This window comes from Argentina silus, assembly GCF_951799395.1.
Source record: "Argentina silus genome assembly, chromosome: 1".
Taxonomy (NCBI): Eukaryota; Metazoa; Chordata; class Actinopteri; order Argentiniformes; family Argentinidae; genus Argentina; species Argentina silus.
The window spans coordinates 32,358,948-32,381,447 of NC_139655.1; the positions used below are offsets into that span (position 1 = coordinate 32,358,948).

Sequence of the window (22,500 nt, forward strand, 5' to 3'; positions counted from 1 at the left end):
GTTCTGGGAGATGGTTTAGTTCTGTGTGAACGCATTATCTGGTTATACCAGTGTTGACCACATGTGGTGCTGTGAGATACGGCAAAAATGTAAGACACGTTGTGTGAGAGTTACGTGAATTGCAAGATACGTGACTGAGAGTTACGACTTGCGTGCCGGTTTGGCAGTATTAGGCATTAACTTTGAGTGGTTAAGGTTAGGGTAAGTTATCAGGGGAAGGCATTAGCAAACATCAGCATAAGCAACAAGAATTAGCAATAATTATCACCAAAAAGAAATAGGTCCCAAGCACGATTGGAACCAAGGCGGGCGGTTCATGCCTCCACCGCCCCACCAACCTCCTTATGCAGCGTTCTGCTTTTCGTAGTTATCTGCCAGTATAGCTAGATAACACGTTCCCACAGAACATATTCTTTGGTCTGCAGAATCGATCCCCCAGAACATATTCATTTGGAGACTGGGTTGGTATTTGAAGGAATGAAGCACATTCACACGTAGAGAAATGTGGTGACTCTCTGTGTCCCGTGTCCTTCAAACAGCTCTGCAGTGCCACGTGGGGTTACCTTGGTGAGTGTGTGTGTGTGGGTTGCATGAGTATCTTGTGACTTGTTGGTGTTTGTGTGTGTCTGTGTGTGTGTGTGCGTGCGTATGTGTGTGTGCCCGTGTACTGTATGTGTGTGTGTGTGTGAGAGACATGGAAAGGGAGGTGATTCCCACGGGTGCTAGCAGGCTGTACAGCGGTTGATGGATCTAGCTGGTAAGTGAAGTCAGCCATTCTTTCTGCATCACTGGCTGTACCCTGCACAGAACAGAGCAGGGAAACCTAGGACCAAGAATACCAGTCCTAACCAGGAATACAAGACTTAACCATGAATACCTATCTGAACCAGGAATATCAAACAAAACCAGTAACATCACATTCAACTATTTAATTAAGGCATATCGAACTGAAGCAGGAATACCACACGATTAGAATTTTAAATACATCATATATATTCGTTGATTCTTGAAGAATATAACTTAAACATGCCTCATGAGCTTACTTTAACCGTCTTACAAAATATAGGCTTGTTTTACGCCACTGTTTATAAACAATGTAATTGTAAACAAACACTTTACAGCTTCAAAACACGGTTAAAACTATCATTTTGCATTCATAACTCTGCCTATGAATTTTAGAATGGTTACATTTCTAAAGCCCTATCCCTCAGCTGTTTACCAAAAAAACACTTTGGGATGGCTGTTTTTTTGTTGTTTGAATCCCAGATTGCCCCTTTACACTAGGAATACCAGACTAAACCAGCATTAGCACACAATACAGGAGACCATGGTTCTATAGTTAAGAGTTCTATAGTATTGAGTTATCCTGATTAATACATTCCACTGATTCATCGGCTTAAGTTTAGATTACTACCATCAATATTCATAACTGCTGGCTGTCTGAGTAAAGAAAGACTTGTTTATTGTAACAATTCATCAAGATTACCAGAGATATTTGACATAAGTAAAGATCATTGGTCATTATTATGATTTATTATAATTAATATCAGAGTTGCCTGGTCAGAGAAATAACCAGCTCATTATATTTTCACCTACACTGAGGTGACACACACACACACACACACACACACACACACACACACACACACACACACACACACACACACACACACCATGCTGTTTGTGGTGGTGTATAACTCATTCCTCTAGTAAGATGTTCTTCACTTCAAATTCTCAGAGAGTGTACTGTCAATCATACAGTATTCTAAATGTACATCAAATGTATATTAAAACATGGAACATGAACCAAAATCCAATATGTATGTACCGTAGATAACAACAATCCCTCTCTTATAGGCCTACTGCGCCACTCTGTGACTCTTTCTCCCACTCAAAACACATTGGAGGAGAATATCCAAGGTTCCAGCCCTTAGATATCCTCCTTCAATGCTCTGTGAGAAGGAGGCGAGTAGAGGATGAAGGAGAGGACGCGAGGAATCGAGTGTCTGACAATTGAGAAAAAAGGCCTATGACTGGGTCTATCTGGTGAAATACTGTCCTCTGCCGCCCTCTGGTGGGTATGAACCTTCATTACAAGCATCAGCAGGCACATCTGTATGTGCGCATACGAACGCCTGTGTCTGGCAGTGACTAAAGGAGAAAGACTCATTTATCCAATGAGACATTGGTACACAACAACACAAGGTATTTTTCCTTTGCAAATCTCTGCCTGCCAGGTGAACAAACATCACCATTCTGCCTGCCAGGTGAACAAACATCACCATTCAAAGTAGTTTCTGGAGATGGTATGTGTACTCACCGAATACTTTGCCCAGGAAGAGAGTCTTGACCAGGTTGAACTGTGTGTCTGAAGCATCAGGGAGAGTGAAGCTCACAGGAGGGTAGTGGTCCAGCTAACAGAGAGAGAGAGAGAGAGAGAGAGAGAGAGAGAGAGAGGGAGACAAAGAGAGAGAGATAGATAGACAGACAGACAGACAAAGAGAAATCATTTAAATTATATTGTGGCAGTGGGCTCTAAAATTTCAAAGCCATGCAAAGGCTTATGTCTCCCCCTTGTGGGTTAACATGGACATGTGTAAGTGAAAACATTCGTTGCCATATATGGAGTCTTGAGCACCACCAAGTGGCCAATGAAGCATTCTACTGATCCTAGTAAAACCCGTTTAACGTTGTCCCATCTCTAATTATATACGCAAAGTCATCCGCAATCTAACATGTCAAAATTCCTCCATAGACCAGCTAAATCGCTGTTTATTTCATTTTAAGCTGTTCAGCCAGCCAGCCCGCACACATTTTCCAGGTCAAACTCCTCAAGAGAAACGGCTTGTTTAAAAAGTTCTTAATTTGTTTTTCCACTCACCAAGGTGGAAAACTAGCTGAGGGAAGTCCTCCTCTGTAGGCTAATGAGCTCAGACACAGTCAGGAAATCTTTCATTCTTCATTAAGGGTGAGTAAATATTTAAAAGTAATTAACGGGAGTTGAATGTAATTTCCCCATGTCTTTCGAGAGTTCAAAAGCTTGTTTCTCCGAAGATGATAGTCGAAAACGAAACCCGACTGTTTACTCGAAAAAGCGCAGAGATGATGAGAGGACGAGGGGTGAGGAGAAGCGGGAGAACACAAGTTCTAATATCGTTGCGGGATTAATTACCTTGTTATTGCTGATTCACTGAAATCCCTAATTAGCGTGACGGCTCTAGCCCATGCTGTTATAAAGAATAATTTCTTCGCACCAAATTGCTTTCTGGGTGCTGGTGGATAGATTATGATCCCTCTCCCTCTCTCCACTTTCCTGCCTCTCAAAGCAGGAGTGCATGTCCTCAGTGCGAGACACAGCACCGGGTGCATACCAATAGCGTCAGGCTGGGGAGGAGGAGGAGAGAGAGAGATTGAAAACAATGACCTTTGTTCCTGCGCAAAGATAAAAACGGTAATTTGTTCCGGTGATGTGTCGGATTGATAAACGTGGCCTGTTTACTTTGAGCTGAGGTGATAGGTGTTGGTGTTGGAATGATCAGAACCCCACCCCCCCCTTTGACAATCACTCTAATTTAATTCCCTCACACACAGTCTCCGGGGGGGAGGAACGTGTGGGTTTTGTTTGTTTTGACGTGCGTGTGTGTGGGTGGATGGAGGGCAGGATAATGTGACAGATTTAAATTGGGCTCAGCTAATTAACCTTTACCTGAGAGAACAAATTGGCCACATAGTCAAACGACCAAATTCACTTAAAACCACAGCTACTCTCCCCAACACACACACACACACACACACACACACACACACACACACACACACACACACACACACACACACACACACACACACACACACACACACACACCAACCTACCCTCCCCAGGTATAGTGCTTCCCACTCTGTACAAAACCATCTCTTTTTCCATAGGCGTACATGCTGTATAGCTGTCATATGTACTTGGCAATCACCCTGTTGATCTGGTTCACAGCCGATGCAGGTCATGGGTTACGCAAAGGTTATTCATGTCGTTTCTTGCATACTGTAACCCCAACCAACACACCTGACACAGTGTCACAACATTGCAAATAATTACAAAATTGAGATGTCACCGGTAAAAGTATAGAAGACTCATTTTTCCTCACGCTTTTGGCTGCAGCGCTGTCAACACCTGCAGCTCAGAACTGAGAGAGACAGAGGGAGGAGGGAGAGGGAGGGAGAGAGAGGGGGAGGGATGTAGAGAGAGGGGGAGGGAGGGAGAGAGAGAAGGAGAGAGGGAGAGAGAGGGGGGAGGGAGGTAGAGAGAGGGGGAGGGAGGGAGAGAGAGAGGGGGGAGGGAGGGAGAGAGAGAGGGAGGGGAGAGAGGGAGCGGGAGGGGAGAGAGAGGGGAGGAGAGAGAGAGAGGGGAGAGAGGGAGGAGGAAGAAAGGGAGGAGGGAGAGGGATGGAGGGAGAGGGAGGGGAGGGGAGAGAGAGGAAGAGGGAGGGGAGGGGGAGAGAGAGGAAAAGACAGAGACAGAGACAGGAGAGAGAGAACCAGCAGCAGCTTTTGATGCCTGCAGGTACAAACTTTCCTCTTTCATCTAAACTAAACACCTTCGAGGGGAAGAGGGGGGTGAGAGGGGGAAGAGGGTGATGACAGGAAGAGGGAGGGGAGAGCAGACATACAAAGGCTTTGATAGAGAGTTGACCAGACTAGATTTCACGGACCCCTCATAAAGGTTTGCTGCTCCAGAGAAATAATCTATACACCTTGTGTGTCTCTGTGTATGAATTTCTAGTGTGTGTGTGTATGAGTTTCTAATGTGTGTGTGTGTGTGTGTCTTTCTAGAGTGTATGTCTGTCTTTCTAGTGTGTGTGTTTGTGCGTGCACATATCCTATATTTTCTTTAATACTACTGCACATACTGTACATACTTGTTTATACTGTTTATACGGCATTCCATATTTATATTTATTCTGCATCTACCTCATGTTACTGTTAATACATATATACTGCTAGACTGCATTACCCATACAGCTCATATGCTGCTACACTGCTCATACTGTAACTATTTATTCTGCTATAATGCTACTGCTACTCACATACTGCTATACTGCACTGCTATATTATACTGCTTATATTATACTATATCATACTGCACTACTACTGATCATAATTGCACTACCTGTAAATACTGTTCATTGCACTTTCTGCTATTTTGCACTTCTGGTTAGACGCTAACTGCATTTCGTTGTCTCTGTACTTGTACTCTGCACAATGACAATAAAGTTGAATCTAATCTAATCTAAAGTTTGTGCGTGCGTTTGTGAGTGTGTGTCTTTCTGTCTTTCAAGTGTGTCTATGTGTCTGTGTGAAATTTTTAGTGTCATTTCAGGACGGGGAAAATACTAGTGTGTGTGTGTCTTTCTAGTGTGTCTGTGTGAACTTTAAAGTGTCCTTTAAGGATGGGGAAAACTTATGTATGTGTGTGTGTGTGTGTGTGTGTGTCTTTCTAGTCTGCATGTCTGTCTGTCTTTCTAGTGCGTGCGTGTGTGTGTGTGTGTGTGTGAACTTTAAAGTGTCCTTTAAGGACGGAGGAAACACTAGTGTGTTTGTGCGTGCGTTTGTGTTTGTGTGTGTCTTTCAAGTGTGTCTATGTGTCTGTGTGAACTTTCATTTCAGGATGGGGAAAACACTAGTGTGTGTGTGTCTTTCTAGTGTGTCTGTGCGAACTTTCATTTCAGGATGGGGAAAACGTCTGTGTGTGTGTGTGTGTCTTTCAAGTGTGCGTGTGTCTGTCTGTCTTTTTAGTGTATGTGTGTGTGTGTGTGTCTATGAGAGTCTGTGTTTGAGTCTGTGTTTGAAAAGGTTTCCCTCATGAAAGCTGATTGTGTTAGCTTAATTGGTTCTCAGTGATGAGCACCATCTATCTCTTCACAGTGAAAATGTATCAGATGTTTCACTCCACTAAATGACACAACCCCCCCCCCCCCACACACACACACATTTTGCCCAGTCCTCTAAGGACACTTTAAAGTTTAAATACTTCCCTTGTCTAATGTCTAAGAAGTAACACTAAGTTGTTGTTGTTGTTGTTTAAATTCGCCAGAGGCTTCTTATTGGAGACACAAAGACACGCCAGTAAACTATGACCGAGAGAAACTTGATATTCTAGTCACACACTCGAGGCTGCGCTGCACATCCACAATGTCTCATAGATAACTGAATTGAGATCAGCCATTAGAGACTAGTGACTGTGTGTCTGTGTATGTGTGTGTGTTGGTCTGTGTCTGGGATGAGAAAGGAGTGTAATAGTCTCTCCAATCACTTCCTGGGTTTGTTAAATGGATTCCTCTGTTGGAGCACTCCCATTGGGGCAATTTAGAGAAAGTGTGATGGGATTGTTCCTCACCTCACGATCCAATCTCATTGGTGCGTCAAGTTTATTCCACTCTTCCACACTTTTGAGACTGCTGTGAGGAAGGAGATGAGAATGCGATTTATATGGGGATTGGTCGAATGGGGTGTGTGTGTGTGTGTGTGTGTGTGTGTGCGTGTGTGTGTGTGTGGCCCACTAAAGGGAACATTGTAAATTCTAGTGTTTTGAATTTTGGCTTCACCAGATCAAATTTGCATCAGCCTAATCTCGGATCCCAGAATCTCATCTCTCAGTTGAGATTCTGGGAGCGCAGGATGTAAAAAGTGCCGTTGGAAGTTCATCATCAAGTCCACACCCCTCGAAACCTTTTGCGCACAATATTGTTTACAAACCGATGTGCACGCATTTCACAAATTGAAACACGCAGAGTTGGCATTGAACCGAGGAACTATGGCTCACGAGACAAACTCTCAATCCAAAATGCGTGTCATGCATGCCCAGTACAATCCTGTCATCTGAGAAATTGTGACAGGCAAAAAAAAAAGCTACACTTGCTTATTTTTGAGCATTTTCATTGTAAACTATTTAAGTATGTAACCTTTAAGAAAAGTCACCTTTGAGAAAAAAACGAATCGGCTAATGGCCTTTGTGACGAATAACTTAGTAACTAATCGCAACTGCGGAGAGTGTGAGTTGGATCTGAGACGAAGGGGAGGAGGAGGAGGAGGAGGAGGAGGAGAAGGAGGAGGAGGAAGGAGGGTGAAAGAGCAAGGAAGGCCTTACTCCTCGTTCACAATGGGCCGATCGTCATGGCGACGAGCTACAAAGCAGCCGGAAATCAAGTCATATTCAATGGAACAAGAAGGCTACAGGAGGATACATCAAGGGACACTTCCACTGAGCAGATGTATTACAACCAGAAGAGAAACTCTCTCATCTACATTTTCAGCCGTGACATCTGCCATAACCAGTCGGCGGTGTGGAGGGCCCTCTCTCTAGCTGCTAACACCCGACATGTGTTGCCTTGAAGGAACTCCACACACAGACACACACACACTCGTACGCAACCACACACACATGCTCACACGCACGCACACACGCTCACACGCACACACACACCCCTGCGAGGCTCGTTCTCAGCCACAACCAGAACAAAGCATGACTATACAATGTGTGGCTTTGAGAGGTTACTCAACTACTCAAGTGCTCTTGGTCGGAGATAGAGAGCCCAGTATTTCTTCATCTCCCCTTGGCAAAGTCTTTATTTAGCCAGGCTAGTCTAATGGTGAGAGTGAGAACCATGTTGTTGTATCATAACAACGTAGTTCATCATAACAACTGTCTGCTGAATACTCTGTATCCCTCCTGGATAGTAGCCACTGAGAGAGGGCCTGTTGTATTGATCTATGTTGAGCCGTTTCAGCGCTTATAAAAATGGAAAGCGTACGCACACCCACACACACCCACACACACACACAACACACACACACACACACACACAACACACACAACACACCCCCCCCCCCCCCCCCCCCCCCACACACACACACGGCTCGATACAGTCTCTCTGTTATCCTTCTTAAGCTGTCTACTTTAAGTGTGTTAGGAGTGGCCGAGGGCAGGGAGTTTTACCATACACTGACAACACAAGCCGACCAGATGGAGAGAGAACTATGCATCATCTAATCTCGTCCCCAGGCTATTGAGCACAGCGCATAGAAGCCTGTAATAACAACAACTCAAAACTGGCCTTAGGAGTGAAGTCCTTGGGAGTGAATTCACTGAGTAAAGTACTTGTTATTATTTGATTTCAGTGAATCACACGACTGCGAGACGTGGCTCCGAATCAGAAATGTGTGATGGTCAAGCACTGGGGGGGTGGGGGGTGGTGGTGATGGTTGCCGTGGAGTAAAGCCAATGGCTATGCGCCGTCTGTTTTCGACGCTCTTTTTATTTGCTTAATGAAGGCCAAATTTGACGTGTTGGTCCACTACTCCGCATTTGGGCAGACGTGTCTGGGGCCGAGACTATGCATCATCTGTTCATTCTTCAGCCAAATACTGAGAGTTGAACACGTGTGTGTTTGTGTGTATGTGTGTATGCATGTTGGTGTATGTGTATGTGTATGTGTGTGTGTGTGTCTTGTGTGTGTTCAAATCAAAGGCCGGACACCTTCCAGCTTTGAGAGATGAATGAGAGAGATGAGGTGATTGATGAATGGTGTTGGTGTTGTGTGTGTACCTGTATCGTGATACTCCTGTTGAGTCTGGACATGTTGATGCTGTGGGGTTGTCCGTTGGCAAGGTTACGCTGGTCCACGTCTATGGTGAATGGCTCCTGTAGACCTCCAAGGTTGTACCGCACCTGCAACGTACCTGAGGAGACAATTTATGCACGTGTGTGTGTGTGTGTGTTTCCTACGTCCCATTGCCTGTCTGTCTTCCGCTTCGATTGCTAGTCTTGGAGCTGACATACAGTTGAATGGCCAGTGTGTTGTCTGGTTGTGTGTGTGTACGTGTGCGTGTGTTTTTGTGTGTGTGAATTTGATATATTTGATATGATATGAATTGTATACGAGTGTGGATCTCACTGTTCTGTCGCAGTGTTTGAGCTTATGTAGGTTAATGACCATATGTAGGTGCAATATGTAGCATTTTCCCCTTGAAAATGTCACTACATAACCATGCTGAATCATTAATTATGATGCATTGGCAGTCTGTAACAGTGTGTGCACCTGCCAAGACCCTGCCCTTCTGCCTGAATTAGTTTTTCCAAAATGTTCGGGACGTTTCTGAGTGTCTTCCACTTGCTGGCTAACTACTGTTTTGGAGGCGCAAGCATTTCTCAGTGCTGCATATGGTGTGTGAGTGTGTGAGTGTGTGTCTTCTTACCATTTTGTCTTAGCACCACTGCCAGATAGTCCTGGGTCTTGGAGCTGACGTACAGTAGAATCGCTGGGGCGTTTGACGTGCTGAAGCTAAAAGCCACTTCCTCCCTCGTTAGATTCACTTCCTGTGGGGTCAGAGGTTGGGCCAGGAACCTTGCATCCTTATTGGTTGCTGCCGCCTCAGCCAGAAAGTTGTACCTGATCAGGGTCCCCGCCTCGAAAAAGCCCCCCACATCTGGAATAGAAGAGAAGACACACATCCACGCACGCACCCACACACAGATAGAGACAAACAAGGACACAAAAAGATTACTTTTGGCCAAGTGGTATAATAATAATTTGGAGGTAATTTTTGAATGTCTGAAATAAAACAAAAACATTGTTTACCAGTGTATTAGCAAAGATAATAGCCTATTCTGCTGATTCCAAAACATTTATTGATTTTCTAAATCGGGCATAAAAAAATCAAGAACAGTTATTCCCTCATTCTCTGTACACAGTATGTGTGTGTGTGTGTATGTGTGTGTGTGTGTGTGTGTGTGTGTGTGTATGTGTATGTGTATGTGTGTGTGTGTGTGTGTGTGTGTGTATGTGTGTGTATGTGTATGTGTATGTGTGTGTGTGTGTATGTGTGTATGTGTGTGTGTGTGTATGTGTGTATGTGTGTGTGTGTGTGTGTATGTGTATGTGTATGTGTGTGTGTGTGTGTGTGTGTGTGTGTGTGTGTGTGTGTGTGTGTGTGTGTGTGTGTATATGTGTGTGTGACCGAAGGCTCCTACTAATAGCTCCACAAAGTACTTAATGCAACACAGCTTTGGAGAACTCCCCCCTGAGCGGAATGAGAGACGCGTTCCACAAAGGTAACCTTATGCTGCTATCTCCCTATCATCATCTCTCAACAAAAAACAAACACTGCCTCGTTATAACTTTTACTTAAGTGAAATGCCACGCTTTTCATGTGTTGTTTACTCTGGGTGCTGGGTCAGCCAATTAGCTAGTTTCACTGTCAGTGTGGATTGTGCCTTTTAAGGAGTAAGCACGCTGTCTCTTATACAGAAGGCTGCCTTCTCTTGCCGGTCTTCCCAATAACATCAAAACCTTCTCCCTAGCTGGTCCAGAATCCCTGTCCCGTAGCACGGATGTATACCCAGCAGGTCTAGTTCATGTTTGCAGTAGAATTAATGGAACTTTCCCCCAAACTCCCACACCTCCACTGAGACTGTGATCAGAGAACTCCACATAACAAACACACAGAGCTGTCTGGAGGCAGAGGTGATGATGAAAAGAATAGAACTCCACTATGGGGTGGGTGGGTGGGTGTGTGTGTGTGTGTGTGTGTGTGTTTTGTTGTTCATTAGAGGAGTGAGAGTGCAGTCTCACGATGCAGTGTGTGTGTGTGTGTCTCTCTCTCTCTCTCTCTCTCTCTCTCTCTCGGTGACCCTCAGGGCAGAGGAGCAGGAGAATGAGAATACATCATAATAATAACGGCATGTCCCAGGAGCTGAGTGTAAATATGGATACAGTGGAAATACACCACGCAGTTATGGCTGCCTTCATGCATTTTTCACACGCTGGAAAAAAAGAGGTTGGAGGAGGAGAGGGGAGAAAGAGAGGGAACACAAAGAGAGTCCATTGGGGCATCAGCAGGGCTCTGAGGCGCGCACGCACACCACACACACACATTTTTACTCTACTTTAGTATCCTTACAAAAAGTACACTTTATTGCCATATCGTTAACTGTACTGTAACTTCAAATAGCATATTTGTATTTCAGACAGATTCGTAATCCCATACACATATTCCATTTTGGAGTCCCTTAGCCTGAGGTAACCTGGTCCTTCAACTGGAATGCAGTTGCACCGCTAATAGGATCAATTAGCAACTCATCTCGGGCCATGAGTAAACCATCTCAGCAACAGCTTTGAACAAAAACATTTATTGAATATCCTGAAAAAATCCCAATAAAAAAATATGAAATTAATGTTTAGAATATAATGTTAATATACTTTTCGTATATATTTCATGTCATTTACATATTACCGAGCAATCCTGTATGAAATGTAGGTTTTTGTTAACAATAACACTTACAGTTTTGGTTATTTATTGGATTCAATGCTCATTTTGAGATTAGATTATGTATTAACAGTGCTACCCTTCCGTCTTGTATACTTCGATTCCTGCTATCCCTGCATTTGGCGTATTAAGTTGCTATATAAATAACATTCAATAATGTATGAATAGCAATGCATTTTTTACGCACACGCACGAATGCACAAATGAAATAAATGTGTCATAGATCAACTCTTTGGCTGTGAACTACAGGGAGGTTTTGGCGTCAGAGTTTGGGATGTGTGTAGTACAACAGGACCTTAGAGACAGACAACAAGACTCACAACATCACTTGGACTGTATGGCATTGTCTCCTTTGGTATTTACCTCATATTTCCGTGTATAAATATCCATAAAATACGTGAAAAACAATGGGTATTTCTAGATACTCAAGGCATCAAAGGATCATATTTGAACTACCTGGCCAGCTTTATGGTGCCTACTGTACTAAGTGTTTCCACGAATCCCACATAAATAAACAAATAATAGTAGACAATATAAAACCATCAAAAAGAGCCAGGGTGGCATCAAAGGTGCACTTTTCAATGGTCTTTGGTCAATGGTGATACACATGACTCGTGGTGGATGTTTTACCAAGTAGCATTTTTCAAGACAATATTTTTGCACTGTGAGCCCCTTTTGGGTTGGGCAATGCCTGTTGACCTAAACCACTCCCCCTTAACTTCCCTGACCTCTCACCTTTGGTACAGAAGGGTCCGTCGTAAGCCGTGGCGGTGCAGTCGCAGGAGTAGCCGTTGTACTTCTCCACACACTTCCCCCCGTTGCGGCAGTACATCCCGTAGCTGGTGCAGTGGCCCTGGCACCCGGGCTTGACCCCTGGGGTGACCTTCGCCCTCTCCTCCAGGTCAAGGGTCACACCGTTCATCCTCAGGGCACGGATGCACCCCAGGAACCCCCGCTGGCCCCCTGCAGCACCTTGGGAGGACGAGATGTGGGAAAGAGGGAGAGAAAAGAGTGGGAACAGATAGAGATGATGGAAAGAGAGAGGGTAGGAGTGGAAGAGAGAGAGGAATAGAGGGCAGGTAGAAGAGGAAGGGAGGGGGAGAGAGTGGTGAGAACAGAGGGAGTTCAGCGAGAGGAGATATCAGGGTCATGGGAGTCATTTTAGATGGACCAGACAATCACAATAACATTTCTACATAGCCTTGAGGCTAGGGTTCATGTTCAAGTTCCAGCCACATCATATTCCACGCTGAAGAGCCTGTTTTACTGCCCAGTAGCTCTTAAAACCTCAACCTCTTATTGCGTTTTCATTCTGATTCAAACAAGGATGAAGACAGTGTCATGATTTGCGGTGCGTGTTGCTGTAAATAACACACACACACGCATACACACACACACACACATACACACACACACACACACGCAATGAGATTTAAGTGACTCAATAACCATTAATGGAGGCCTCTGGGTGTCAATAGCCATTCCTCTAAAGTGCTCACAGCAACGTCCAAACCCTCCACCATTACAGACTAACTGCCCATTACCTCGGACAGAGCAGGGGCGTTAAATAGATTAATGTGCACATAAATGGCCACGCAACACACACACACACACACACACACACACACACACACAGCCACACAAGCACACATACAGTGATTAATCCATGCGTAAATGGCAGTAATTATTCCTTAACCGTGAATAACAGACTAGGGACACACACACACCGGGATGGGCATCATGATGGGGAGATGGAGACACATTAACGTCAGCCGAGGGGTGTTGTAGTTATTAAAACCTCTCAATTAGAACTTCAGGGTTACAGAAATATCTCTGTTAGGGGAATAACTTTAAACACACACACACACACACACACACACACACACACACACACACACACGCACACACACACACTGTGTGGTGACAATGGGTACAGACAAGAAGTTGTGCTTGCTTTTTTGAGTTTCAATAAACTTTCTAGTAAGCCTGTGGTGTTGTTCATAAATTATCGGTCATTTTTGTCCAAGAAATGCAAAATAATTTAAAGACACTTGGGCCAGCAACCACAAAATGCTAGGTGGCTAACCATGAGGTAAAACTCAACCCCTTACTGTTTACCAGTGAGCATTTTTACATTTTCTATAATATTCCATTAGTGGTGGGCACCAATATCGATCATTTGATAGGATGTTGATATCAGTCGATATTGATAAGATGTGTCAAGTGTTGAATATCGTGATATCACTTTTTACACTATCCTGTATGTGTGAGTATGGGGCGCATCACTTGACTGTCCTTTGAAACAAAGCCATGACCAGACCTATAGAACCAACTGGAAGAACCAACTCAAAGTTGATCTCCATGATGGTCAAAATAATTAATTACTGCCCCATGTTATTTATACTTGACTAGGTATTGTACTGTTGGATATTGCCAGACACACAGCATAGCAAACCAGAACAGCAAGGCAAAATCAGCTCCATCACAATCAGTATACATGCACTCAGAGACATTCTTCTCGATACATTCTTCCTAAATCCTGTTGCAAAGAGGGGAGCTTTCTAGCAAGCCCACATTTGTGTCTCAATGTGCGACATGCAGCTTGAAATCAGCTGTCTTCACCATAGGACAACACGCAGTAGTGACTCTGGTCTCTGCCAGAGAGGCTCGCACTACTATTAGAACTGTTTTTTCTGAAAGTAAGCACAGCACAGCCTCTCATCAAGACATACAACAAGGAGGGCCTCATAAACCTGCCCGGTTGAAGACTGTGGCAGTCATCACACATTTGCCAACATTTTAATTATTATTATCTTTGTAGTCTGTTGTTTCTCTTTTTTTACTTTCTAAGGTTGCTTTTTTAATGTTACATGTCAGTATGTCAGTATATTATGTCGACTTTCCTCTGTTTGTAACCGTGTGTTGTCTATGTGTAAAAGTTATGTGATAACATTTTATGTTAATATATTGTTATGACCAAGCCCGGTGGTCACAACCAAAAGGGGAGTCCACACATGATCAAGGGTTAAAGTAATATATTTATTAACTTAAAGAATAAACAATATAAGAATGTAAGGTGAAGTCTGTATAATCAGTAGTGTGTGTAGTGTATGGATGAATGGATATGTGTGTTGTGGGATGTTGTATGATGTGAACAAAACAAAGAGGAACAGAACCAGAAGCCAACCTGCCCGTGGGAGAAGAGACCCAAAATGGCCGATGGGGTTCACCATATAAAGCCTGGAGGCCAGACCTGTACAGGTGAACCACATTCGCCAATGACCCTCCCAGCCCTGCCCACACTGGCTCCCTGAACCAGATAGGCAGCCAACAGGGAAACCAGCTGACAGGGATCATCACAATAGAGAGAGGATCATCACAATATTTTGTTAGGACACTTGAAAGATTAGTCTGAATAAGGACTAAAAGAGATCCTAATAAAAATCAAAAATCAAAACTGCGGCAGGTGCATGAATGGTCAAAAGCCAATTCCAAAGATCTAATTTAACAGGCCCAGAGAGAATGAGAGGATGAAAGGATGATGACTTCGAAAAGTGGCTGCGGTCTGCAGATGGCGGTCTCAAGAACAGAAAATGTGCAAGGCAGCACAGGAGGGCAACTTGAGACGATCCTGGAGCTTTAGACCCCAAAAAGCAGGCCTAGTATCCTCTTATCGAGAGAGGCCATCCCTGAGTGTTGGGTGGAGGTAAAAGGAACTTCTCTCTGAGACTGTCAAGTCCTACCTGTCCTCCACCAGCATTAGGTCGTGACTTTGTCAACTTCGACTGCTAGAGCTGCAACTGTGAGCTCCATCCTGGGGACACTCATCTGTTTAGGAACTGACTGCTGTTCCAGATGGCGGTGGCCAGCCCTCTGAGGGTCCTCATCCCGCCCCTGCTGAAAGTTGAAAGTCAGTTGAGTGTTGGCCTTCAGAAAGGGCCCTTCTAAAACCGGACCAGGACATTGGAAAACGTATCACCAAGAAGGATGTCAGGTCATTTAAAAGCAGCTCAGCAGCCAGGGACGATGTGAAGTCTGCCAGTGGGAGCTACACACCTGCTTCTTCTGTCTGATTTAAACAGAATGGGCCAAGAGAGGAGGAGCAAGGGTATGATGGTGAGCAGTATGAAACCATCCTGGAGGCTGTTGACTCACAAGGACGCAGACCTGCTAGCCTCTTAAGCAAGTCAACAGTGAGGGAGGCCTTCCAAGAGCTAGGGGTAAAGGAAAATAAACCTTCTTCCTGGGACTGTCAAGTCCTCCTGGTCCAGACTAAAGAACTGGCTACAATTTCAGATGGCTGTGAGCCACCTCTGAGGGCCCTAATCCTGACCGTGCTGGAGGTTGAGTCTGTGGGTGTCGTCCATCAGAGGAGAAGGGCTCCAGGACCAGGACATAGGGAAAATTAGCCTACTGGCATAACGACTGCCAATGGCCCCTGGTGTGAGCATCGATTACTTTGTCTTCTGATGACTGTTGGATAGATGATTCACTTACTTCAACAAATGTATTGTTGTACGCCGCTTTGGATAAAGGCGTCTGCTAAATGCCATAAATGTAAAATAAATGGAAATGAAACACCAAGATGGATGTCTAGGAAATATCAAATTCCATGTGTTTTTTGCCTGTTCAGACTGCAGGAAAAAAATCTGTTTCGAATTGGATATGGAAAGAAAATGTTTGAGTCACTTTAAACTGCCAGTGTGAACAAGGCTTTATGTCTGCTCCGCTCCAGTCTGCCAGGGCAGCAGTCCTCTGGTTAATGCTTCTCCATGGTACTTAATTGGTCAATAAGAGTCATTGATTGGCCAGAGGGATCCCACACTTGTTTACTCAGGTATAAATCATACAATCGTTAAAATGCCAGGATGAGAACCCACAGAGACTGCAGTCTTCTAGCTAAAGCCCCAGAGAGACTATGCGCACTCTTGCCCCACTCACTGTGTGTGTGTGTGTGTGTGTGTGTGTGCGCGTGTGCGTGTGTGCGTGTGCGTGTGTGCATGTGCGTGTGTCTGTGGTGCACTTTTGGCCTCTGCCTCTGCCTGCCTCCGTGAGGTAAATTACTATGTAATGATGTGCTAATGAACTAGCATATTACATTCATTAGACCAGGCTGGCCTGGTGGAATACCTTTATTTCCCCCCTCTCGTTCTCCCTCTCTCTCTCTCTCTCTGTCCAACTCTCAGGGTCTATCTATCTCAGCCACACACACACACACACACACACACACACACACACACACACACTTCATTAGGACAGCATGGCTTGGTGGAATACCTTTCCTCTCAGAGCCAAAACAGAGCAGAGCCAAGAGAACAGCATTACCATCCATGGCCTCCGTCCAATCTAATAACCACTTTGCGCACTGGCTGAATGTCAATGAGAAACCGTGGACATGAATTATGGACTAAAACGTATGTCTGTATCTATCCTGTCGATCTATCTATCTACCTTGTTTACGTACAAAGGTTACCTACCGTCTTGGCAGGTGAGCGATGCAGGCTTCCCTGTGACGCGTCACACATGCAGGGATGGAAGACGACCAAGCAATGGAGGAAGAAGAGAAACAAGGAGAAAAGAAAGAAGAGAAACCAGGAGAAAAGAAAAGGAAAACATGCCGGACGAGAGAGAATGAGAAAATACATGCAGAAAATATATACAGTCATGTGATATTACACGAATGTAACATACATTTCTATAAATGCAAAACAATGTGAAAACATCAGACTGTAGTAAACAATGAGAAATCATAGACATAGATCATAGAAGTCAAGAAAGAATATGAGACATGAACAATTCAATTCAATTCAAGCCAATGATATTAGAATGAGCAGATGTAAATGTGGTATTTTATCAGAACATGAGCGTAAAGAAACAACTGAGCAGATTGTTAATGAAGACAATATTTGAGTGTTAAATAAGGGAAGGCAAAAGAAAAACTGTTATTAATCTAACCCTTCTGTCGGCTGTAATTACAGCATTAGCAGCCATGTGCAGCCATTAGCAGTGATAGCAGTCATCCATTATAAACCAGAGGATATTACCTGGTGATAAAGAGGAACTGAAGCGGAAAAACACCAACAAAAAACACCAACAACTTTACCTGTTGAAAACGGTCTATGTAGCATCGGTAGTAGTCATGTACATCAATTCTAGCATTGACTAAAAAGTGTAAAAACAATAACTTTGGACATAAACCCAGTATGTTCATGTTCAATCCCAATCGAGTCAGTCCTTGAACAGACCGTGAGAATTATTACGTCTCTCCTTTCCCTGATACATTTGAAGGTTGGGATTTGGACAGTACTGTACTGTACATCACACCTCACAACCAGAGAAACACAGTTAGTTCTCAGTTGCACTTTTGGAAAATAAGGAGTAGGAAAATCAAGGCAAAATCAGCCTGTGCAGTCCCCCTTTAATACCAGTATTGCACCGGACCTCACTGCTTTAAGGGGGGGAAACACATGAATGGGAAACAACAACAATCAAAAACATCAATAAGGTCTTTATTCAACTCATGTTCAAAATAGTGCAGATAAACATGTTGGTGAAAGAAATGCAATGGATTGACCTAGCTACTGTAATATGAACCCCCTGTTTTATACGTGTATTTGTTCTACACGATACGATGCTTTTTGAGCATTGAGCGAAAGATAGCGAACAGGGTACATGTCAAATGAAGAAACAACTCTGGCCTTTTCTTAATTGTTAGAAACACGATTCCTCATTCACGTGATTCTCTTTGGCATGGGAGGAGCCTGTTGAAGAGATCAAATAAATGCTGTGTAGACAAGCAAAACATAATGTAAAATATGTTTATACCACAGCATTGTTGGCTACACGATTCTGATTGGCTAAAGGGGCATTCTAGATTATTCCTTGATAACGTACACTATAACCAGACACCTGAAGTAGTTCCAGTAATGTAATGTGCTCTACATTGAAGCAGAGTTACTGACTGTCAACAGAGTTACATAGTTAACTCTGGCAACCACACAAACCTAAATTGTATACCAAGGTGTAAGTCGAATGAGATCAAAACTAGATGGCACGTATACACTCACTGAACACTTTATTAGGAACACTATACTAATACTGGGTAGGGCCTCCTTTTGGCCTCAATTCTTCGTGGCATTGATTCCACAAGATGTTGGTAACATTTCTTTGAGATTCTGGTCCATGATGACATGATTGCATCAAGCAATTCCTGCAGATTTTTCAGGTGCACTTTAAAGCTGTGAATCTCCTATTCTACCACATCCCAAAGGTGTTCTATTGGATTCAGATCCAGTGTCTGGGAAGGCCACTGAAGAACACTGAACTCATTGTCATGTTCATGAAACCAGTTTGAGACGACTTTTGCTTTGTGACATGGTGCATTATCATGCTGGAAGTAGCCATTAGAAGATGGGTAAATTGTGGCCATGAAGGAATGCACATGGTCAGCAACAATATTCAAATAGGCTGTGGCATTCAAGCGATGATTGATTGGTATTAACAGGCTCAAAGTGTGCCAAGAAAACATTCCCCACACCATTACACCACCTCCACCATGAGAAGGTGTACAGGTGTTCCTAATAAAGTGTTGAGTGAGTGTATGTTGCCTGCAGTATGTGCCTCACAGAGTGGCTTGTGCTTGGTAGTAATGGACACAATGTTGCGTTCATTATGTCTGGCTGGATAGCAACTGCAGTAGCTAGCTGGATGACTACGAGCTAGATTAAGTGTTGAGAGGCACCTGACAAGATCAACATCATTTGTATCTCTCATGCAGCTTGTTATTCGTTCTTATGAAAATAATTAGTGTACTGTATTTCGCGATATGATGTCGAATGTCCATAATTAATTTGGTGATTCTGTCCAAGCGTGTGCTTCAACCTTCAAACTTTTGAAGTAAAGCGGTGTGGGTTTGATACCTAAGCAGAACGCCTGTAAACTCCTCTGCATGAGGATACAAGCTTGTTTACAACCTTCTCGATGAGGCGAAGACAGGGAGGAATCCACCTGTTGGATAATTGATATGCTCTTAAATATGATGACCACTCATTGCTTTCCGGGTCACGGACTAATTAAGGAATCAAGGAGATTTGGCACAGATTTTCTGACAATTGAAAAAGGGCTATTGCCTCTTCTCCAGGGGGTCAGGGGGTTAACGCGAAACCACTTCCTCTTATCAGCTGGGTCACTTCCTGTCAGTGTCTCTTGCCCTAAACAGATTAGAAATTAAATAGCTAGACCCTTCGTTCTGGGGGTTACAGGCCTGAAATGTGAGGGTCTTGTCTCTCTTGAAGCCTCCATATTTAAACACCGGCATTTGGATGCAGCTCACACTCTGATCTCACGCAGATCCCATCTGAACCTCATTCAGCTTCCTCCAGCCGAGGAACACCCAGACAGTTGCGCTACAATACATGCAGATGAGCTTCTGGGAAAGTTGCTAGTCAGGAGTATTGGAGCGATGCATATACAGTAGTGCCGCAGTGAAAGGTGATCATGTCCTCATATTTTGATCCCCGAAACTGATAAAGCGAAAGAATTCGAATTGGAATTTCTTTTAAAGTATCTTGTTGTGACAGAACTTTACAGAAAGAGAGAGACAGAGAGGGTGGGGGGGGGGACAAACTAAAATCCACTTCAGCACTTTCCCCTTCTCTCAAATCTCCTTCAATTTTGTTCTGGACTTCGAGTGTTCGAGTATTGGCAGCTCAGCACAAAAGCGGAGCAAGATGGAGAAGTCAAAAGAAAAGATAAAGCTCTTTTTCTATTTCACTTTAATGAGCTTCAAAGTCATTGTGTGTCATTGTGTGTGTGTGTGTGTGCCATTCTCTATGTGGGCTAATAGAGTCTTAATCCACAGAAACGGCTAATGCTTTCGCAGAGTGATGAAACGGAGTGCTAATGACAGAGATAAGTGAATTAAGTTAGTTTCAGTCACATACACAGTATGTGATGGCTGAGCAAACTTCAAGTTTAACTTCATTAACATGAGCTGTGTGTGTGTGTGTGTGTGCATGTGTGTGTGTGTGCGTGTTATGCGATTAAACCCCATGTTTAACTTCATCAAAAACAATCGTGTTCAAGCTAGCAGGAAGCTACTTATGAGGAAACACAGAGCACTATGTGTTTTATTCATAGAGGCTATGGTACATTAGTTATTCATAAAGCGAAATCAAGTTTGTCCCCTAAAATGTATCCCTTCAATGTACTACTCAATTGAAAAGGTAAAAATGTAAATGAAAAGGTGCTTTCAAAGGTGTTGAGGTGAACAACAATACTGATGCTAATTAAAACATCTGTGTGTTTCTTTGCCTTCCAAATCCAAGAAGTCATACAATGTATTTGTATGCGTGTGTGCATGCCTGCGTGTGCGTCACCCTCTTACCCACGTAGAGCTGACTGAACAGCTCCAGTCGCGTGTGTCCCTGAGGAGGGGCTGGTCGAGCCTCCCGATAGGTCAGATCCAACTGAAGCACTGCCTCTTTTACGTTCCGCTCAGCCATCACACGATGCCATTGGTCGTCATTGAGGGGTGTGGCCGAATGCACGGTAAGCTCAACGGGACCATTTCCAACGTCGAAGGAGAAAGAGACGACATTCAGAGCTAAAGAGAGAGAGGGGGGAGAGAGGGGGGGGGGGGGGGAATAGAGACAGGGAGGATCAGAGAAAATTAGGATACAATGTAATTACTTGTCGCTCCAATAAAGCTTGCTGAATTGAGAGAACGAAAGAGAGAGAGAGAGAGAGAGAGAGAGAAAAGATATTTCCTGCAATATTAAACACCTCAATAAAGAATGACCCCCCCTCCCCAAAGAAAGGGAGAGAAGGAGAGAGAAAGAAAGAGAGACGGCGTTGATCCTTCGCCAGTCTTCCAAACAGATGGGCTCATACCTACAGATCAATATGACACCCACAAAATATTACACACTTTTGTTTTTGTGAATATCACAGCATTTCACTCTCTTCATCTCATAACTCATTATCGTGCAGTTGTCCACTCGGCGGTTATGGATGTTCAATTTCTAATCTAATGCCTCATTTGTCTGAGAGACTCGTTTAGGCCTTTTGTTTAGTCCTTATAGATTCCTGCTTGACTGCAGATGTTCTCACACAGCGTTTGATAAGGCTAATTTCAAAGGGGTCGAGACACATTGCAGCAACCTTTCACACTATACAGTAGTTGTTTATGCATGTGCTCAAAGGAAGTTCCTCTCCCTCTCCGAACTGCGCTGTGACCCTCACTCTGTAGGTGTGTGTAACCGTGAAAAGGTGTGTTTATATCCTACTAAAGGAGAACTTCAGACCTTTGAGGCCTGAGGTTTGTGGTTGGTGTTCCAGTAGTCTTGTTCCCAGACACTTCCACTCAAATACTTGGAAGGTCTGGTGGACCAAAACATCAAACGAGGCCTTTGTGTACAATACAAGAACCGAGAGAATCTGCCGGTCGTATAGCCATTGGCTTAATCAGCTTAATCTACCAACCAATCACCATCTCCCACAACACCTCACCCCAGTGCTTGCGCACCATGCACTGATTCGGAGCCATGCCTCGCAGTCATGTGATTCACTGAAATCAAAGAATAACAAATACTTTACTCAGTAAATTCACTAAGGCCAGGAACACTGTCCCCTCCACGAGCCCTCATCACTGGGCTCTGTCCTTCTCCCTCTATACCAAATCTCTTGGCTCGGTAATTTCCTCACATGGTTTCTCCTGCCACTGCTACGCAGACGGCACTCAACTCTTTCCCCCCCTCTGACTCACAGGTGGCAACACGTGTCTCTCCGTGTCTTGCAGACATTTCCGCTTGGATGTCAGCCCACCACCTCAAGCTCAACCTTAACAAGACTGAGCTGCTCTTCCTCCCGGGGAAAGCCTGCCCTCTCCAAGATTTCTCCATTACAGTAGAGAACTCTACTGTGACCTCCTCCCAGACAGCCAAGAACCTTGAGGTGATCCTTGACAACCACTTATCCTGTGCAGCGAACATCACAGCGACAGCATGCTCCTGTAGACATCATAAGGATGCGTCCATTCCTCACAAGAGAAGCAGCACAACTTTTGGTCCAGACACTTGATCTTGCGCTTTGACTACTGCAACGCACTCTTGGCCGGACTCCCTGCTTCTGCCATCAGGCCTCTGCAGCTCATCCAGAGTACTGCCGCCCGTCTGGTGTTCA

General features: G+C 44.2%; 1 protein-coding gene across 1 annotated transcript in view; it reads right to left on the reverse strand.

Moving 5' to 3' along the window:
- The window catches only part of cntnap2a (contactin associated protein 2a), a gene marked incomplete at its 5' end in the record, with an annotated part of 274,861 nt that overhangs the window by 11,387 nt on the left and 240,974 nt on the right, over window positions 1-22,500 (reverse strand). Inside the window, 5 exons of the mRNA XM_083686867.1 lie at window positions 2,321-2,414; window positions 8,600-8,733; window positions 9,250-9,480; window positions 12,055-12,291; window positions 20,705-20,923. Of these exons, the coding sequence (XP_083542993.1) occupies window positions 2,321-2,414; window positions 8,600-8,733; window positions 9,250-9,480; window positions 12,055-12,291; window positions 20,705-20,923 (915 nt within the window). The remainder of the gene's footprint in view (window positions 1-2,320; window positions 2,415-8,599; window positions 8,734-9,249; window positions 9,481-12,054; window positions 12,292-20,704; window positions 20,924-22,500) is intronic.